The sequence below is a fragment of the Danio rerio genome, chromosome 13 (genome assembly GCF_049306965.1).
Source record: "Danio rerio strain Tuebingen ecotype United States chromosome 13, GRCz12tu, whole genome shotgun sequence".
NCBI classification, from domain to species: Eukaryota; Metazoa; Chordata; class Actinopteri; order Cypriniformes; family Danionidae; genus Danio; species Danio rerio.
Genome location: NC_133188.1, coordinates 19,925,881 through 19,942,254, shown reverse-complemented (window position 1 = coordinate 19,942,254; position 16,374 = coordinate 19,925,881). Strand labels below are relative to the sequence as shown.

The window sequence follows — 16,374 nt, the reverse complement described above, 5'->3', positions numbered from 1 at the left end:
TTTTGAACTCTTCCACCCTGATCGACTATGCTGAGGTTTCTGCTGCAGTGCCTGCATAAAATAGACATTTCCACTCATTTAGATCCAGAATTGGCAGAGAGCTCATGCATTAGTCATCACTCCACTGGCTTTAAGGCTGTGATTATTAGTATTATCCAGATTTTTTGAAAGCTGAAGGGTACTGACTTTAGCCACTAGCTGTCTTTCATAAGTGAAGAGAAAAAAAAAACTAGAAATAAATGTTTTTTTTTAATTATTTTTTATTTTTTCAACACAGGCTCAATGTGAAAATGTACCCCTATACATTTCTGGAGCTTGTGAATTATGTAGCCAGAGGCACATATGACTGATTTTGTTTTTAAAACGAACACTGTGGGGCGGTATGTTGCCATTCCTTTCGCGTTTACCAGCCGGCTTTTCTGCTGTTACCAGTTTGCTCAGTAACTCGCCACGTATGTCAGTGGACTTGTGACGCTGAGGGGAGTTGACCGCGACAACAGGGTTTGAATCCAGTTAAAAACATTTCCAGAAAGCCAATAGCCAAAAAATAAATTGAACAAGTAAATAACAGGATGAGAATGTGGTCAAATCTAAAAACTTAAAAATCAGGCGGCTGTGAGGGCGTTTATTTTCCTGGATTGCGTTTGAAAACACTGTCGGTTGCGTTTAGGGAAGTGGGTGGGCAGGACAATCTGTGCTTTTGTAAACACTATTGGTTTGGTTTAGGGAAGGAGGAGGGTGGGTCAGTTGATCAGTCAGTCATCAAATCAGTCAGTTGACAGAGTCCTCTGGTGCATTTACCTGAGAACAGCAGGCACGAATGACACACGCGAGAGAAATTTGAGATCTTAAAAAGCGTACACAGTGGCCTCTGGTGGATTCATGAAAGCAAAAACTGCAAAAAAGTACCTTCTGGGACATATTTTTCGCTTTCTACAAATGTATATAGGGGTACGTATTCAGAATGAGCCTGTTTTTTTTTTGTTTTTTTTTGGGAGTACCCCGATATCTGTTTTAATTGTATGATATGTGTCATTTTATTATTAATTTGTGCTGTTTTGGCTTTGTATTTACAAACGACAGTTCCTGTGTTGTCGTTCATTTGGATTGTTGCAATCACAAGTGTTGAATGTCGATTCTCTTTAAACCAATCAGCATTCTCCGGTGAGTCAAGCGCACCCTTTATACACTGTATGGTTTTGGTAACAGCCCTTAATAAAGGGTTCCAAAAAAGTGGTTTGCTATTTTGTTACTTTTTTGACAGTCAGCCATTATAGGATAAGTAGATCAATACCTGTTATTTTGAACACTATTACATACACTATGGGCAGTTTAGCCTACACAATTCACCTATAACTTGTGGGAAAAATGGGAGCACCAGAAGGAAACCCACACGAACAAGGGGCGAACATGCAAACTCAGAAACCTCAACTTGCCCAGCTGGGGCTCAAATCAGTGACTTTCATGCTGAGGCGACAGCACTACCCAGGTGTGAACCTACACTAGTCTCACGGTTCGATTCAGTTACGATTATCATGCCATCGATTCGACTCAATTCGATATCACGGTGCATTGGTGATGCTTTCCATACACAGTTTCATATTTTCTTCACAGCACAAAATTCTTGTATTAAAATTAGCAAGTTCTTTCTTACACCCCTTTGATTGGTCATGCGGTCAACAGAAAGGGCTGCGATTGGCTCTTACGCATTGGTGCTCTTCACAGATAAGTGACACTGATAAACGGCAACGGCGATCACAGCTAATCCATAAAAGACACGGTGGAGAAAACTCTGCAGACACACGCTCGTGTCTGTATTCAGAAGTATCGCTGTAACAGCCGAGAGGAGAGAAAAAGTCACGCCAGGAGGTCAAATGGGCCACATTAAGAGAGAGAAATTGAGTTTACTTTCATTCTCCCAATCGCAGTGAAATAGGGGCTTCTGGTGTGTCGGTGAAAGACTGTCCAGCAAACACACGCAGTAAATTGTGCACAGTTTCTGCGTTTTTAAGTAGTCGGAGCGTTGTAAATAAGCTACGGCGACTTAGCGCATATGCGATAAATGAAATCAGTACATAATAACCGGTTATGATTATTACTAAATGTCTGCACCGCGGTGCACCAAAGAAAAATTTAATTTTGACACCCTTTATGAACATTATTTATTAATAATATATAAAGTATATTAATTTTAAAACTAAAGATAACAAGGGCTCTAACAATTTCTTACTTTAAATGCTTTTAAACTGGTTTAACTCTAAGAACTTTTAATAATTATATGGATTTAAGTAATAAGATCATCAATTGATTATGTTATAAAGTGAGTTTGTATTGAAAACATGCTGAATTAAATGTTGTCTTTTGTTGGACAAGAATTTCGTAAAGGCTTGGAAGAAACACCATTGTAAATATAATTGATGCATGTTACTTTTTCAAATTGATTTATGGATGAATAAGCACTTCATTTTTTGGAAAATGAATGATACCGATAACCTTTAATACCAATAACCTAATATCAGGACTCGCAGTGTTTCAGTGTTTCTTATTTTATACAAATATAAGACAAAATAAATGATACAGATACTAATAACAATGAAAATGTTTGATATCGGAACCGATTATTGGCCAGGCATATAATTGTTGAAGCCCTAGTCAGTTTTTTTGTGTGCTTTATCTTAAGTTTATGCTTAAACATTGCCTTAAGCAAAACAATTTGTTAACCATAGATTTAAATGTCAATGTATCTCTAAAAAATGGCATTATGAACCAGGACGCTGTGGATTTATCAACATGTCACACATCTTATGCATTTAGTAGCAAACCTTATGTTGCCCTCTTTGTTTTAGAGCACTAAAAACGATTCTCGGGCTATTGATCCGATGGCACATAAGTGATTGCAGTCACATGCCGTCTGCGTTAATGCGGCGTGATTAGCACGGGCTGTTGATCAGTCATGTGGTGCAGTTTCTGCTCAGATAACCATCCCGCTGTGAGCCCTGGATCCTTATGAACTGACCAGCTGTTCTGTGAGCAGCTTATGAATTAATGGCACTTATGATGCCAGAGAGGGGAGGATTTCTTTTGCTGCTCCTAATGTGTCGAGCATTACAATACTGTAATATTTAGAAAGTTTTGCACAACATAACTGCAAAAATTACTGTGTGAAGACTTTTCCAAATTATGAGTGTTGTTTGTACATATTGGGATTTTTTTCTTATTTATTGCTGCCTTTTTCTTATATAGGCAGAACAATTAGTAATTTCATAGAAAAACTAGTAAATTAAAAACTTGTTATTGCATAGAAACCACCAGAGTATCATATTATCACAATTAGGATGCATTTACACTGTTCAAGTGACTCAATTCCGATTTTTTTTTCTCCTATGTGGCACAGATCGGATATGGCCCATGCACGTGTAAGCAGGACCAAATCACATGGATTCTGATTTACTCGAATCAGATTCAGGCCTTGTTCATATGTGGAAACTTATCTGATATGAATAGGATCTGTGTTCTCCTGTCTGCAGTGTAAGCAGGTAGACCGGATTTTCACCTGTCAATGCGAGTCATGCGTCATTAAAAATCATGGCGAATGACGTCAAGTCAACACTTTCATTTCAGGACAGACTTCAGCAGAGTCCCAAACATTAAATCTCATAAACAAGGACCTAAACAGCTTTTATATTGTCATATAGTACAGGCATTTAAGCATGTTAACAAGAGAGAGACAGCGCAATGTCGGCCACGTAACCAATATAAACTAAAATAACACTAGTGCATACATCACGTGCATAAATCACGCCATGTACATCACATTAAGATGCCTAAAGGTTTGAAAAAGCCTATATATGTAAAGAAGATGAACAAATGAAAACCTTTCTGTCACAAACTATAGTAAAACAGCTTTTCAAAAGCTGCGAACAGATTATATATAGGAATAGAGAAAAGAGCTCTCTTTAACTATCAGCTGTTAGTCAGAGCCCACTTTTTTTCTGGTCATTGCTCCTTTGCTGTGTGCTGTGTAAATGCAGACGATCGGATACGAGTCACTTTTAAAATATGATGTTAGCAGGTCATCAAAAAAATTAAATACAGTCACAAAATCGGAGTTGACCATCAAGATCTGCAGTGTAAATGCAGCCTTAAGGCTGATTTATACTTCTGCGTCAAACGCCGGCGTATTCTACGGCGCTGATGCATAGCCCTTAGCTGTGGTCATCGCCGTCACTGACGTGCACCTCTCAAAAAATGTAACTACACGTCACAACGACGCATAGCGTAAGCTCTGTGATTGGTCGGCTTGGTAGCGCTGACGAGTCTGTGCGGGACCGAGAGCCGCGCGAATGGCGCGAGCGATTGTTTACAAGTGTGGAGTCCTGTGAAGGAGCTCCGGATGGAAAGTTTTGTTTTGTGTTTACCTTATAGTTAAAGTTGCTGCACGTCCGCCGGTTCCTGCCTCAAAATGAGCGAGTTTGAGCCACTTGTACATCCCGGAAGTGTTCAGGAAAAGCAAAAAAGCAGCGAAGAAACTCGACACAGAGGAACATTTAAACCTCACTGCCAACTAGCGTTTCGGAAGTGTTAATGCAGACCGACAGACACAGCGCACAGAAGTATAAATGCACAGCCACGCGCGTTGCATGCGCCGATGGTTACGCCGGTCACCTGACGCAGAAGTATAAATCAGGCTTTAGAGCACTCTAGCACCCCCCCCCCCCCACTTCAAATGACCAAATAATCATCTAGTAATACTGTATAGCAACCATTCAAAGCACCCTAGTAACACTTAATGCCTTGTTCACACAGGGTTTTAAAAGTGATTTGACCCCGATCTGTCGGCAAGTTAATGAGCTCGCCGACAGATCGGGCTGAAATCCTGTAGAAATCAAGGAGTGATCAGTGCTCTGCTGTCTTTATGTTTGCTGATTTGCTGCCAACACCTTGCAGAGGAAAATGTAATATCTTGCAAGCTAAATATTCTCGACCAGTTTGCCGACTTGTCCTCGCATGACAAGCTACAGCCACGGCTACAAGTCATGGGTTAAAGGCCATTTACTGGCCAATTGTCTTAGATTGTCCAGAATGGTTATCCATGCTTCGAGGCGGACACAAGAGAATTTGAAAGCCTTGTCTATCAGCAGAACTCTGCAGATAATTGTTCTGCTGACAGATCAGCTTATTGATGTGGCTTTTAAATGTTCCTTTGTATGCTTAGAGATTCAAACTCTGCTTGTCAGTGATGTCATCATCACACAAGCAGCCAATAGTGTTCTCTTTCTGACGGCTCTGCCTTGAACATTTCATTCTCTGTGATTTGGGCGCTGGACAGAGTTTTTGGGTGGAGATTTGTTGTCATATCATGTAGTGCATGACCCCATTTTGTGGATCATTACCAAAAAAAGTGAAAAACCCCAGCGATTTAAAGACACAAAATCAAGTCATGTAGTCTGAACGGCATGGTCATCTGCCAATATTTTAAGTCATGTAGTAAACACCCTGAAACCTCTAGCACAGTGTTTCTCAATCCTGGTCCCAGATTTTTGCATGCCTCTTTTTTGTTTGCACACCTAAATTAGACACGCTCATAAGATGAGTTCCATGCACAATTCACATGTCCTTACACATTAAGCATTGCTCCCTACTTCATTCTACTTTTTCTACTTCCTGGCATAATATTCCTCCGTAAATTCATACAAAATAAATTGGCATATGGGGTAGCACATCGGAGCAATGGGTAGCTCGTTCGCCTCACAGCAAGAAGATCACTGGTTCGAGCCTCGGCTGGCTCAGTTGGCGTTTCTGTGTGGAGTTTGCATGTTCTCCCCGTGTTCGTGTGGGTTTCCTCCGGGTGCTCTGGTTTCCCTCACTAGTCCAAAGACATACGTACATGTGAATTGGGTGAGCTAAAATGTCCATAGTGTATGTGTGTGAATGACTGTGTATGGATGTTTCCCAGTGATGGGTTGCAGCTGGAAGGACATCTGCTGCATAAAACATATGCTGTGTAAGCTGGCGGTTCATTCCGCTGTGGCGACCCTTGATTAATAAAGAAACTAAGCTGAAAAGAAAATGAATAAATTAATAAATGAATGAATGCATGAATGAAATTAGCATTCATCACATATATTTATATATTGCATTTATTGTGTAAGGCCATACACCTAAAGCACTTCACAATCATGAGAGGGGTCATGATTAGCACAAAAAGATGGTTTATGTAACCCGACTAGACAGAGTAGGGCGTGAACCAGTGATACCGGCATGGGAGACAAATGCTCTAAGTAGGAGGCTAAAGAGTTCAAAACAACATCTGTTGCTGGATCACCAGTGAGGTTTACGGTTGACGCGATCACTAGCTGGCTTCCGTTAATGTTACGTTAGGGAAAATATAAAGGTCCAAAACATCATTTACTCATTTTACTTATGATCATGTTAGTACTTATAATGTCCAAGACACTGAAATTAATATTAATATATACTAATATTAATATATTAAGTACTACTTTTGTGACATTTATAGTGTTTTTACACCTATTTACTTTTTTAAAAGTCATTAAATTATTTCACGTCATACAGATTGAAGATCTTCAGTCTGCATTCTTGTAATGTGAAGTGGACGCTGACAAAGGAGTAAGGATCCAAACACAGGATTTATTAGCAGGATGGTCAGGCAATCAATGGTCAACACAGGAGCAAACAGATGCATACAGAAAATTCAGAGTTGTGGTCGATAAACAGGGAGATGGTCAAAAAGGAAGGCAGCTGACAGGAATAAACAACAAAACAAAGCTAGGGTCAAACACGGCAACTATACAGTTTAACAAGACTCAGCCAAGTGTGTGTGTGTGTTTGAGAGGTGTATTTATAGTCTGTGTAATTAGTCCTGAACAGCTTCAGCTGTGTCTGTTTGCAATCATGGGGATCTAGGCCAGGTGTGTGAGTGGTGCATGACTGAATATGTAGTTATTTTACTGGCAGATTTGTAGTTCCCCTGTGATCTGCAAGTTTACCAGCGATCTGCACAGGGTAGATCACTGGTGACAATTCTATTGCTTTTCCTGCAGTTCCCGGATGTAATGTCGAATTTATCAGTCGAATTTGATCCACTGAATTTATGGAAGCAAATATTTGAACTCAAATAAAGTGAACTGAAAATTGCCTTTTAAATATTATACATCATATTTTAAACATTATTGAATGTTTTGTAAATGAAATCTGGAAATTGAACATTAACTATTGAATTTATAAGTATGAAAACGTGTTTGAAATATTTGTAGGTCAAATATTCACAGCTTAAATAAACAGCTATGTTAATTTCAGGACCTAAAAATAACAACCCTGGCAATTTAAGTTAAATGCAAGCACTTGTTAATTCGGTGTATTATTTTTTTCAGTTTGTGCTATTCAACAAGCTTTTTTATTCAGTACTTTTGGCATTGATTTTGTTTCTTACCAATCATTTTATGTATCTACTGTAGTGTGTATAACCTTTTTAAAAAGGTTAAAATTGAAATTGAATGTGATTAAAATGAATTACTGTAATTATGAACAATACTTGTACAGCATTAAGCATAGTTCAGTATTTACTAATACAGTATTAAAATCTAACGTTTGTTAACATTTGTTAATGCAACAAACAAGATCTTAAAATGAACAACTTGTTTTTTATTTAATGTTAGCAAAGATAAATAAAGACTTTAATAAATGTATTATACACCATTCGTTTATGTTAGTAAATACATTAACATTAACTACTTAATTTTTATTTTATTACTTCAAAAGATTTTTCTGAAACACTAGTGACTTTTAGTAACATCAGTTTTTTTCTGCAGCGTTTTTGCCAATTTTTAATGTGCATCAAATGCTTTGCATGAGCAGGCAGCGTCTTCCGGCTGTCGTGGATTCGGCTTGATGCCAGTGGTTATTGTGGCTGTTGTAGAGGCAGATTTTACCCACACCATTGGCATGGTCACAACATGTGGCCAAAGCTGCTGTTGTGTTTTTCGGCAGATGGTGGTTAAAGTTGAACTTAGTATTTCTAAACAGACTCTGCATCATCTCAGCATGGCATGAGCCCTATGTTCTCCTTCAAGGAATGTGTTTCATTATGGAAAATATGGAAGTTGATTTGTAATTGGCGATTCAGCTTTTAACTGCTGCTTCTCATTTCCTCATTCACTGCGTGAGACTTGATGTTTTTGTAGTCCAATTAATATGCGGTGATGTTCCTGAATACTTTTTTTGATTTCACCAAGTGGGATGCTTTCTTGATCGGCAACCTTGGAGCAAAATTACTGTTTAAATCAGATTTTAGTATTTGGGTTTTACTTGAATAACTTTCTTTGTCTGCCTATTAAATCAGTTTATTTGTCATCTGAGGCATATGGCTTCAAAAAGGGCAAGCATTGTTTTGGCCAAATGTTATCAATGTGTTGGTGATAAGGGTATACATGCGTATTTCTTTATTGATTTATGTATATTTGTTTTGAAGCACTTATATACGTTTATTCCTACTAGATATATATATTTTGAAGCAAAGTTGTATTTAAATGTTGTTTATGTTTTTTTTTTTTCTTTGGTCAAACTTTACAATGAGGTCACATTAGTTAATGTACAGTTGAAACCTAAAGTTCTTATTCACTCTAAAAAAGTAAAATAACCATTTTAAAAAATGTCTGATGGTAAATCATACTAAACATTTACTATTTTAGGTGCGTTAGGATTACCTAAATCATTTACATTTACTAAATGCCAGAATAAAGAGAGAATTTTCTTATAGAGAATTTTTGTATTAATTTTTAGACAGTCAAAAGTTTACATACATTTCCTTGGTATTTTTTTTAGCTTTGCTTTTGAACTCTATAACTTTGGTCAAATGTTTTGGGTATCCTTCCACAAGCTTCTCACAATAGTTTGAAGGAATTTTGGCCCATTCCTCCTGACAGAATTGGTGTAACTGAGTCAGATTTGTAGGCTGTCTTGCTCACACAGGCTTTTTCAACTCTGACCACAAATTTTCTATAGGATTGAGCTCAGGGCTTTGTGATGGCCACTCCAAAACATTCACTTACAATTTAACTAATTTGGTCTGTTTGGAAGTGATTTGTGGCCAAGTTTTAATTTCTTGTCTGATGTCTTGAGATGTCGCTTCAGTATTTCTACATAATGTTCTTTCTTCATGATGCCATCTATGCTGTGAAGTGGTGCAGTCCCTCCTGCAGCAAAACAGCCCCACAACATGATGCTGCCGCCCCCATACTTTACAGTTGGGATGGTGTTCCTAGGCTTGTAAGCTTTCAAGCCTATGAACCTCCAAATTTAACACGGGTCATTATGGCCAAACAGTTCAATCAGACCACAGGACATGTCTCCAAAAGTTATTCTTTTTCCCAGTGTAATTTAGCAAATTGATATCTGCTTTTTTGTTTTGTTGATTCAGGTAGCAGGCAGAATAAACAATAGCCCCTTTAACACAGTGATACCGGGAAATATCCAGAAAATTTCCGGATCGACTTTACCGCTAAATGAAAAAAAAGCGCTGTTTACACAGGCAAGAACGTTACGGAATTTTGCCAGAAAAGACTATTCACACATCCATTCCAAATATCGGTAAATTCTGACTTCATTAACCAGAAACTACCTCTAAACGGCTGCGCTTGTAATTTGTAAACATTTGACTACATTACAAACTCTGTGGCTGGATAAGTATTGTGAGCAACTTTGATGAAAACAAATAAAGGAACACTTTCGCATGTCGAGATGTACATAATATGTGTGTGTCCTGGCACTCACCGGCTGCTTCTCGTGCATACGTGACAAGTCAAGCAACTGAAGGAAGCAGAGCTTTTTATAAACAGCGCGGATGTGATTGTATCTGAATGTTCTGATTGGCTAAAGCAGACGTCTCATGTCACCACGTCTAGAACGCGCTCTTTCCGACAATCTTCCTTCTGCGTTCACACAGCGCAACATTCTGACAAATTACTAGTAATGTTACAACTTGTCTTTCCGGAAAATTGCTGAAACAAATTTACTGGTATTTTCAAAAAGGGCCTGTTCACATATACAGACCTTTCCTGGAAAATTGGCGGTAATTTTCTGGAAAGGTCTGTATAAGGAGCTAATAAAACAAGGCAAGGGTCAAACACGGAGAGACTAAACAAGGAAAGGCTTCGTAATGTTGTGCTTTGTTCATACCCGACACAGCACACACAAATAAATTGCACTATTCACGCATAAATAGACGGTGAACATTTTGAGTTTACTCGCTTCGTTCACCCATCTAAATCACTTCATTCGTGCCTCAAATTTGCTTCATTCAAGTGTCAGATTGACTTAACAAGAGACAATCGACATGTCATGGGCAGGACTTCTGTTTGCCCTGTGAATCTAGCTTTATTGCTAAATGGCTAATATGGATTTTATTGAGATAATAGCTGTGCTTTATGGGCTTTATGAATGCTGGAAAACAGCATAGATTCAGCGCCATTAGAGTCCACTAGATCCTATCGGTGGTGCACCCCGTTCATCAACTCCTCCAGAAACTATACCTGGAAGATGGAGGCTTTTAGCAGTGCTTCAGACTGAGTCATGGCCAGTTTGATGAACTGTCATCCGATGTCGGCAAATGGATTACCCCTGGGACACCAACAACAGGCACTACGTCATAATCCCTCACCTACAAGAGCAAACTGATGATTGTTTAACGCGGATCGAATGTCTGCTGAAGTTCAGATTTTCCAACAGATTTTCCAACTCAACTCCAGCGATTCACGTGATACATCTAAACACGTCAAAAAACATTCAAATTGCGTGATTGGTGCCCCCTCATTTGCAAGAATCACAACGCAGTATGTCTATTTGCATCTTTGCATTGACTTAAAGGGCACCTATGGTAAAAAGCTACTTTTCAAGCTGTTTGGACAGACATGTGTGTAGGTACATGTGATATAAACACACCCAGTCCTTTTTTTCAATTTAACAACATAAAAACGGTGGACCAATTGGAGCAGTTTTCAGAGCGACTGCAACTGGAGTACGAGGTATGACGTAGTAGTGCGGTCCCCCCGCCCACCAATATTGACAGCCACATCATCATATGCTCAGTTTGTTGATTCACGTCCGCCATTTTCAGCGCGAGTCAAAGCAAAATCGCCAAAGGTACACCCTTGCTCTATTTTTAGATGTAAGGCCTATTGGGCTCAACACAAGATCAATATTCTCCACATTATCACTCTAATCTGAATTATTGGTTGTATCTTTAGGTAGGTTTGCAAACATGTGTACTTTTCATTGCGTCTACCTTAAACTTCAGCCGTTTGCATTTCTCACGTTCTCAGAAGCTCCCTGTAATCTTAACTAGGTGCAGCTGGAAAAGTCCAAGCGCGTTGCATAACAAACTTGCCTGCAGGTCGCACACCAGAAACGCTGCTGACGCAGCGCCATGCATTTTTTAGTTCTGGGCGTGGGTTTCTGTCAGAGTAAACACAATGGCGCTTCAAGCCGGTGGCTGGGCACCGCAGACAGCCGCCGTTGTGTTTATCCTGATTGAGGCCTGTGTTTGGAGTTCTAGATTGCGTGGCGCGACGATTCGGGACACTTCATTTTTATGCTGCGCCACAGAGAGTGTCTGGTGTGCCGAGTCGCAGCGCATTCAGTGTCTCAGTCAAAGATAATTCAGTTTGGGTGGTTGTTAGTATCGATGTACACGTTCAGCACTTTAAACTAGCAAACAGTTGTCTGTAAAACTATACAAAGACACAAATGATTTTGTATTCTCTGCTTGGTCTGTGTCCGAGTCGTACATGTGCGGCTGAATGCTGATCCTCTCACTCCTGCTCCGTCTCACAGTTTGCCTGTCTATTGCCAAACGCAGAGTGGGTGAGCTCTTGGCTCCGCCCCCTTGTTATGTTGGGAGGGAAGCCGAAACTAATTTTCATGTGAAGCAACACACCCCTAAAACAGCAAACTGGGTAAACGCCCCCAACATGACACGTTTGTACACATTATAATAAAAACACCTGAACTGTGTTTTGAACTGAACCTAAACTGGCACACTCAGAAGAACCATAATATTAATATTAAATCATTAAAAAGGGGTAAACTATGTGCCCTTTAATATGTAAATCGCTCGCGCACTTCATACACGTCTTTTGTGAACGCAGCATAACAGGCTGAAAACCAACAAGACTCAGCAAAGTCTGTGTGTGTGCTTGCTGTATATACGGTCCATGTAGTTTGAGCAGCTCCCAGCTGTGTGTGTAATCAAAAAAGAACTGGAACAGGTGTGTATGAGGTGCCTGATGGGATTTGTAGTTCTTATTATGACAGGGTAGTAATCAGGGTGAAATTGGATGTATACCAGCAATCTGCGAGCCTGGATCTCTGGTGATCGTGACAACTAAAATGAATTACTGTAATAATGAAAAATACTTGTACAGCATTAGTCATCGGTCAATATTTACTAATAAATTTATAAAATCTAACATTTGTTAATGCAATGTTAACAAGAACATCTTTATTTTCATTTAATGTTAACAAAGATAAATAGACACATTAATAAATGCACTATACACCATTTGTTCATGTTAGTAAATACATCAAAATTAACTATAGTTTAATTTAATTGTATTTTATTTTGTTTTTGGTAATTTTTTTCTCACCAAAATATCATGCTTTATTACAAATCGGCTCTATTTACTCAATTAAATATTTTTTTTTAGCATTGAATAGTACTGTTTTCATTAAATTGTTGTTATGGATTCACTCTTTTAGTGTATCTAATACCTTTATTAAATTGATAATTTTTGGTTTAATTCACATTACACTATAAATATCCGCAGAAAATTCAGGCACAGAAAACCAGCAATTGATTCCAAAGAGGCATTTGCGTTCATTTTCTGCTCATCACGACAGTTGGAAATCCATAAAAACCCTGCTGATATTTTTGGATCCTGAACGTCTTCTCTCTTTGTATCTCTGTCAGATTTGGATTAGTGGTTCTCTCCATCATGTCGGTGCTGGCGGACAGACTTCAGCCTCAGAGAGTGTGAGCTCCACTGAACTGCGGGGATGAACATGCCACTGCACCAGATCTCTGTCATCCCTCGTGATGTCACTTCCTCCCGGGTGTGCAGCAGCGGGAAGGCAAAGGAAAAGGACAAGCAGGTTTGTCTTCCACCTGATAGCCAAAGAAAAATAGACAGCATTATTATCAGTGACCTTAGTTATACCTTGTTATATCCTGATGGTGGTTGAAAGACAGTATCCTGTTTTCACAGCTCTGAATGTTTAGTTTGGCCTCTAAAATCTCAACATGGAAAGAGTTTAGAAGGGAAAAAAAAGGGAAAAGAATAATCTTTCTCAGTTTTTTCTCTAAATGTGGGTTTGTTACTCTTAAGTGCTGTTTATATTGTGTTTAGTCTTTTCGTGAAGCAAGCCACATTGTAAAACCTTCTGAAATTAATTATGATATGGGAAGTAGGTGAAGTTGAGGAAGTTGAACACATTCACTGGAATGGCTGCTTATAGGGGGGTTTAGTTTCCAGTAAGTGATGTGTACAGGAATGGCCGTGTGACATGCTGTGAGAGCTATAAAACACAGTATGAGTGATATCATTGTGCCTGTGGGCTTTGTGTTGGCTGGTGTAGCAGTCTTAGCAGACTTTCTGTCATTAATAATGTTAAGATCAAGTTTTTTGTTCAATTTTAGGTTTCATAAGCTTGTTATGCTGTCTTTTAAAACTAGGGTTTGTTTATGAAGATTCTTTCTTTTTTCTCTATTCTTGCTATTAAAGTAAACTCTTTGGGTGTGCTTATGGAATAAGGATTTAACAGTTTGAGTTTAGATGTTGTGTTGTTTTGCAACACTTAACAAATCTGTTATTAAAAAAAGTGATCTGTGATTAGGCAAGACAGTGCAGGTTTATTTTTACAGCACATTTCATACACAATGACATTTCAAAATGCTTAAAGGTGCAGTAGGTGATTGTCTTCTGAAACATTTTTTGTCGTGCTGGTTGAAAGTCTCTTTTGTTCCAATAGTAATGATTAAAGTAAATGATCTGATTGTATTTATATGTATTTTTATATTCTGGGTGAGGCATAAGACTAAACAAATGTTCCTCCAATTAAAATTTATCGGACCGATAATTCCCATAATTCTAATAAGGAGCCCAAACTGTCAACAAATGTAGATTTGTACATTTGCGCTAATCTATGGTGTTTGCGCATACTCGTGCACACCAAGGTGATTATAGTTTTTGATTTTTCATCAGTTTTAGTTTTTATTTTGTTTTGACTTTTTGTTTTCAAATTCAGTTAGTTTTATATTGTTTTCAGAGACATATTTGCTAGTTTTTATTAGTTTCAATATTTTTAAATTGCTTAGTTTTAGTTTAGTTTTTATTAGTTCCAGTATTAGTTTTATTATTTTTTTTTTATAAATTAGAATATTTGTTAGGTGCAAGATGCAAAATCATCAGAATATTGTATAATAACTCAACCAAATATATTTTTTTGAAACCTGTATTCAGAGGACACAAACACTACCATCTACCTATCCTTAAATACAACAGCCCACAAGATAGCAGACTTAAGTACCGTTCAATATGTGTGCGAGGCTGCTTCTGGGGTTAGAAACACAGAAGTGATGGAAAGTTCAGATCTTTTCCGTGAACCGGATGTTTCGTGACAATTCTCAGTTTGGGCTCAACATATCAAAAATATTTATTCAGCAACCCAACTGAAGCATGATTCACTTATTTCAATTCCATTACGATTTTCTGTCATTCTGTTATTTCTTTCATTTTCGTTAACTATAATAACCTTAGTGCACACAAGAATGACAGCAGTAAAAAGAAATGCTGAATCAAAACTTTAAAATCCTGACTCAGTATTGGAGTTACTTTTACACGCAGGAGGAAGGATGACACCATAGCTGATGTATTTCTTTTAGACAGGTCATGTTATGTTTTAAAAGTACCTTAGTCACACAAAGAAAGATGTGACTATTCTCAGTTTCATAAGGGATCTTTTACAGTAAATAGCTATATTCCGCCTAGCCTGCTTTACTGTTATGATTTTATATTCACATTGGTTCATTTTTGAACAATGACAGCCTGTGACACTCTCCATATACTGTTTACCATGCTACTTGGAATATTCAGTCTAAAATAGCATATAAGTACACTATATACTTAGTAATAAGTGTAATTCCTGCACCCTGCCGGCTAACCACTTAGCATACAGTAGTCACTTTAGAAAAAAGTGCGTGAGAGAGTTGCACATTATATTATTTATGAATATTGCACGTTATTTGCTTGCTACACAACTGAAAACATGTTAGATATAATACAGTTTTCCATTCGGAATTGTATCATTATAAAGTACTAGAAAGTTTTCTAAATGGAGAATGACATGATCTGTCTACTGTCATCTTTAATGTGCGCGTTTGTGATTTCAGGAGGCGTGGCTTTGGGTGGCAGGAGAGGAAGTGTGAGAGTATCAGTGGTTATCAGCTAATAGATATGGATCAGTCGGGGCCTTCTGTTATTATCCATCCACATGGTTAATCAGCTATAGATCACATACAGCTGCAGCCGGAAGTTAACGAGAATTTTTTTTATTATTTATAAAATTTTCCACAAATTGTGTTTTATTAACGTCTATCCCTACCCCCCAACTGTCAAGTAATGTAAAAACCGATCTGGATCTGGAGGCTTCTCTATTAGTATAGCTTATTAACCATGTGGATGGATGATAACAGCCTTCTGAGCTTACCAGTAGGCGCAGAATGCCCCTACTGGCCCATATCTATCAGCTGATAACCACTGATTATACCCTTTCAACCGAGTTGTAACGTTCCAATTGAGTGGCATTTCAAAGATGGCCACCAAGTGAAATGACTTGCCTTAAAGCAGGGGTGTTAAACTTAGTTTCTTTAGGGCTGCAGCCCTGCATAGTTTAGTTGCAACCCTGCTTCAACACACTTACCTGTAGGTTTTAAACAAGTCTGAAGAAAATAATTAGTTTGGTCAGGTGTGTTTAATAAGGGTTGGAACTAAACTTTGTGGAGATTCAGCCCTCCAGAAACTGAGGGCTCTATTTTGACGGTCCATGCGCTAAAATAAAAGCGCAGGGCGCAAACGCTTTCAAGGCGTGTCAGAATCCATACTCGCTAATTTAAGGACGGGAAAATCCGCTTTGCGCCATGGCGCATGGTCTAAAAGGGTTGAGTTTATTTTCTTAATGAGTTATAGATGTGTTTTGAGAATAAACCAATCAGAGTCTCATCTCCCATTCCCTTTAAGAGCCAACTGCCTCGCGCCATAAGCGCATTTGCTATTTACATGACATAAAGTAAGTTCACTTTCG

General features: G+C 38.4%; 2 protein-coding genes across 19 annotated transcripts in view; both read left to right on the top strand.

The window, feature by feature from the left end:
• Positions 1-16,374, top strand: part of vdac2 (voltage-dependent anion channel 2) — a 259,631-nt gene that overhangs the window by 17,117 nt on the left and 226,140 nt on the right. The window lies entirely within an intron of this gene.
• The window catches only part of marchf8 (membrane-associated ring finger (C3HC4) 8), a 259,237-nt gene that overhangs the window by 55,010 nt on the left and 187,853 nt on the right, over positions 1-16,374 (top strand). For all 18 annotated transcript variants that reach the window (NM_001161435.2, XM_073919832.1, XM_073919833.1 and 15 more), the window contains exon 2: positions 12,986-13,167. In NM_001161435.2, the coding sequence (NP_001154907.1) occupies positions 13,072-13,167 (96 nt within the window). In that variant the 5' untranslated portion in view covers positions 12,986-13,071. The remainder of the gene's footprint in view (positions 1-12,985; positions 13,168-16,374) is intronic.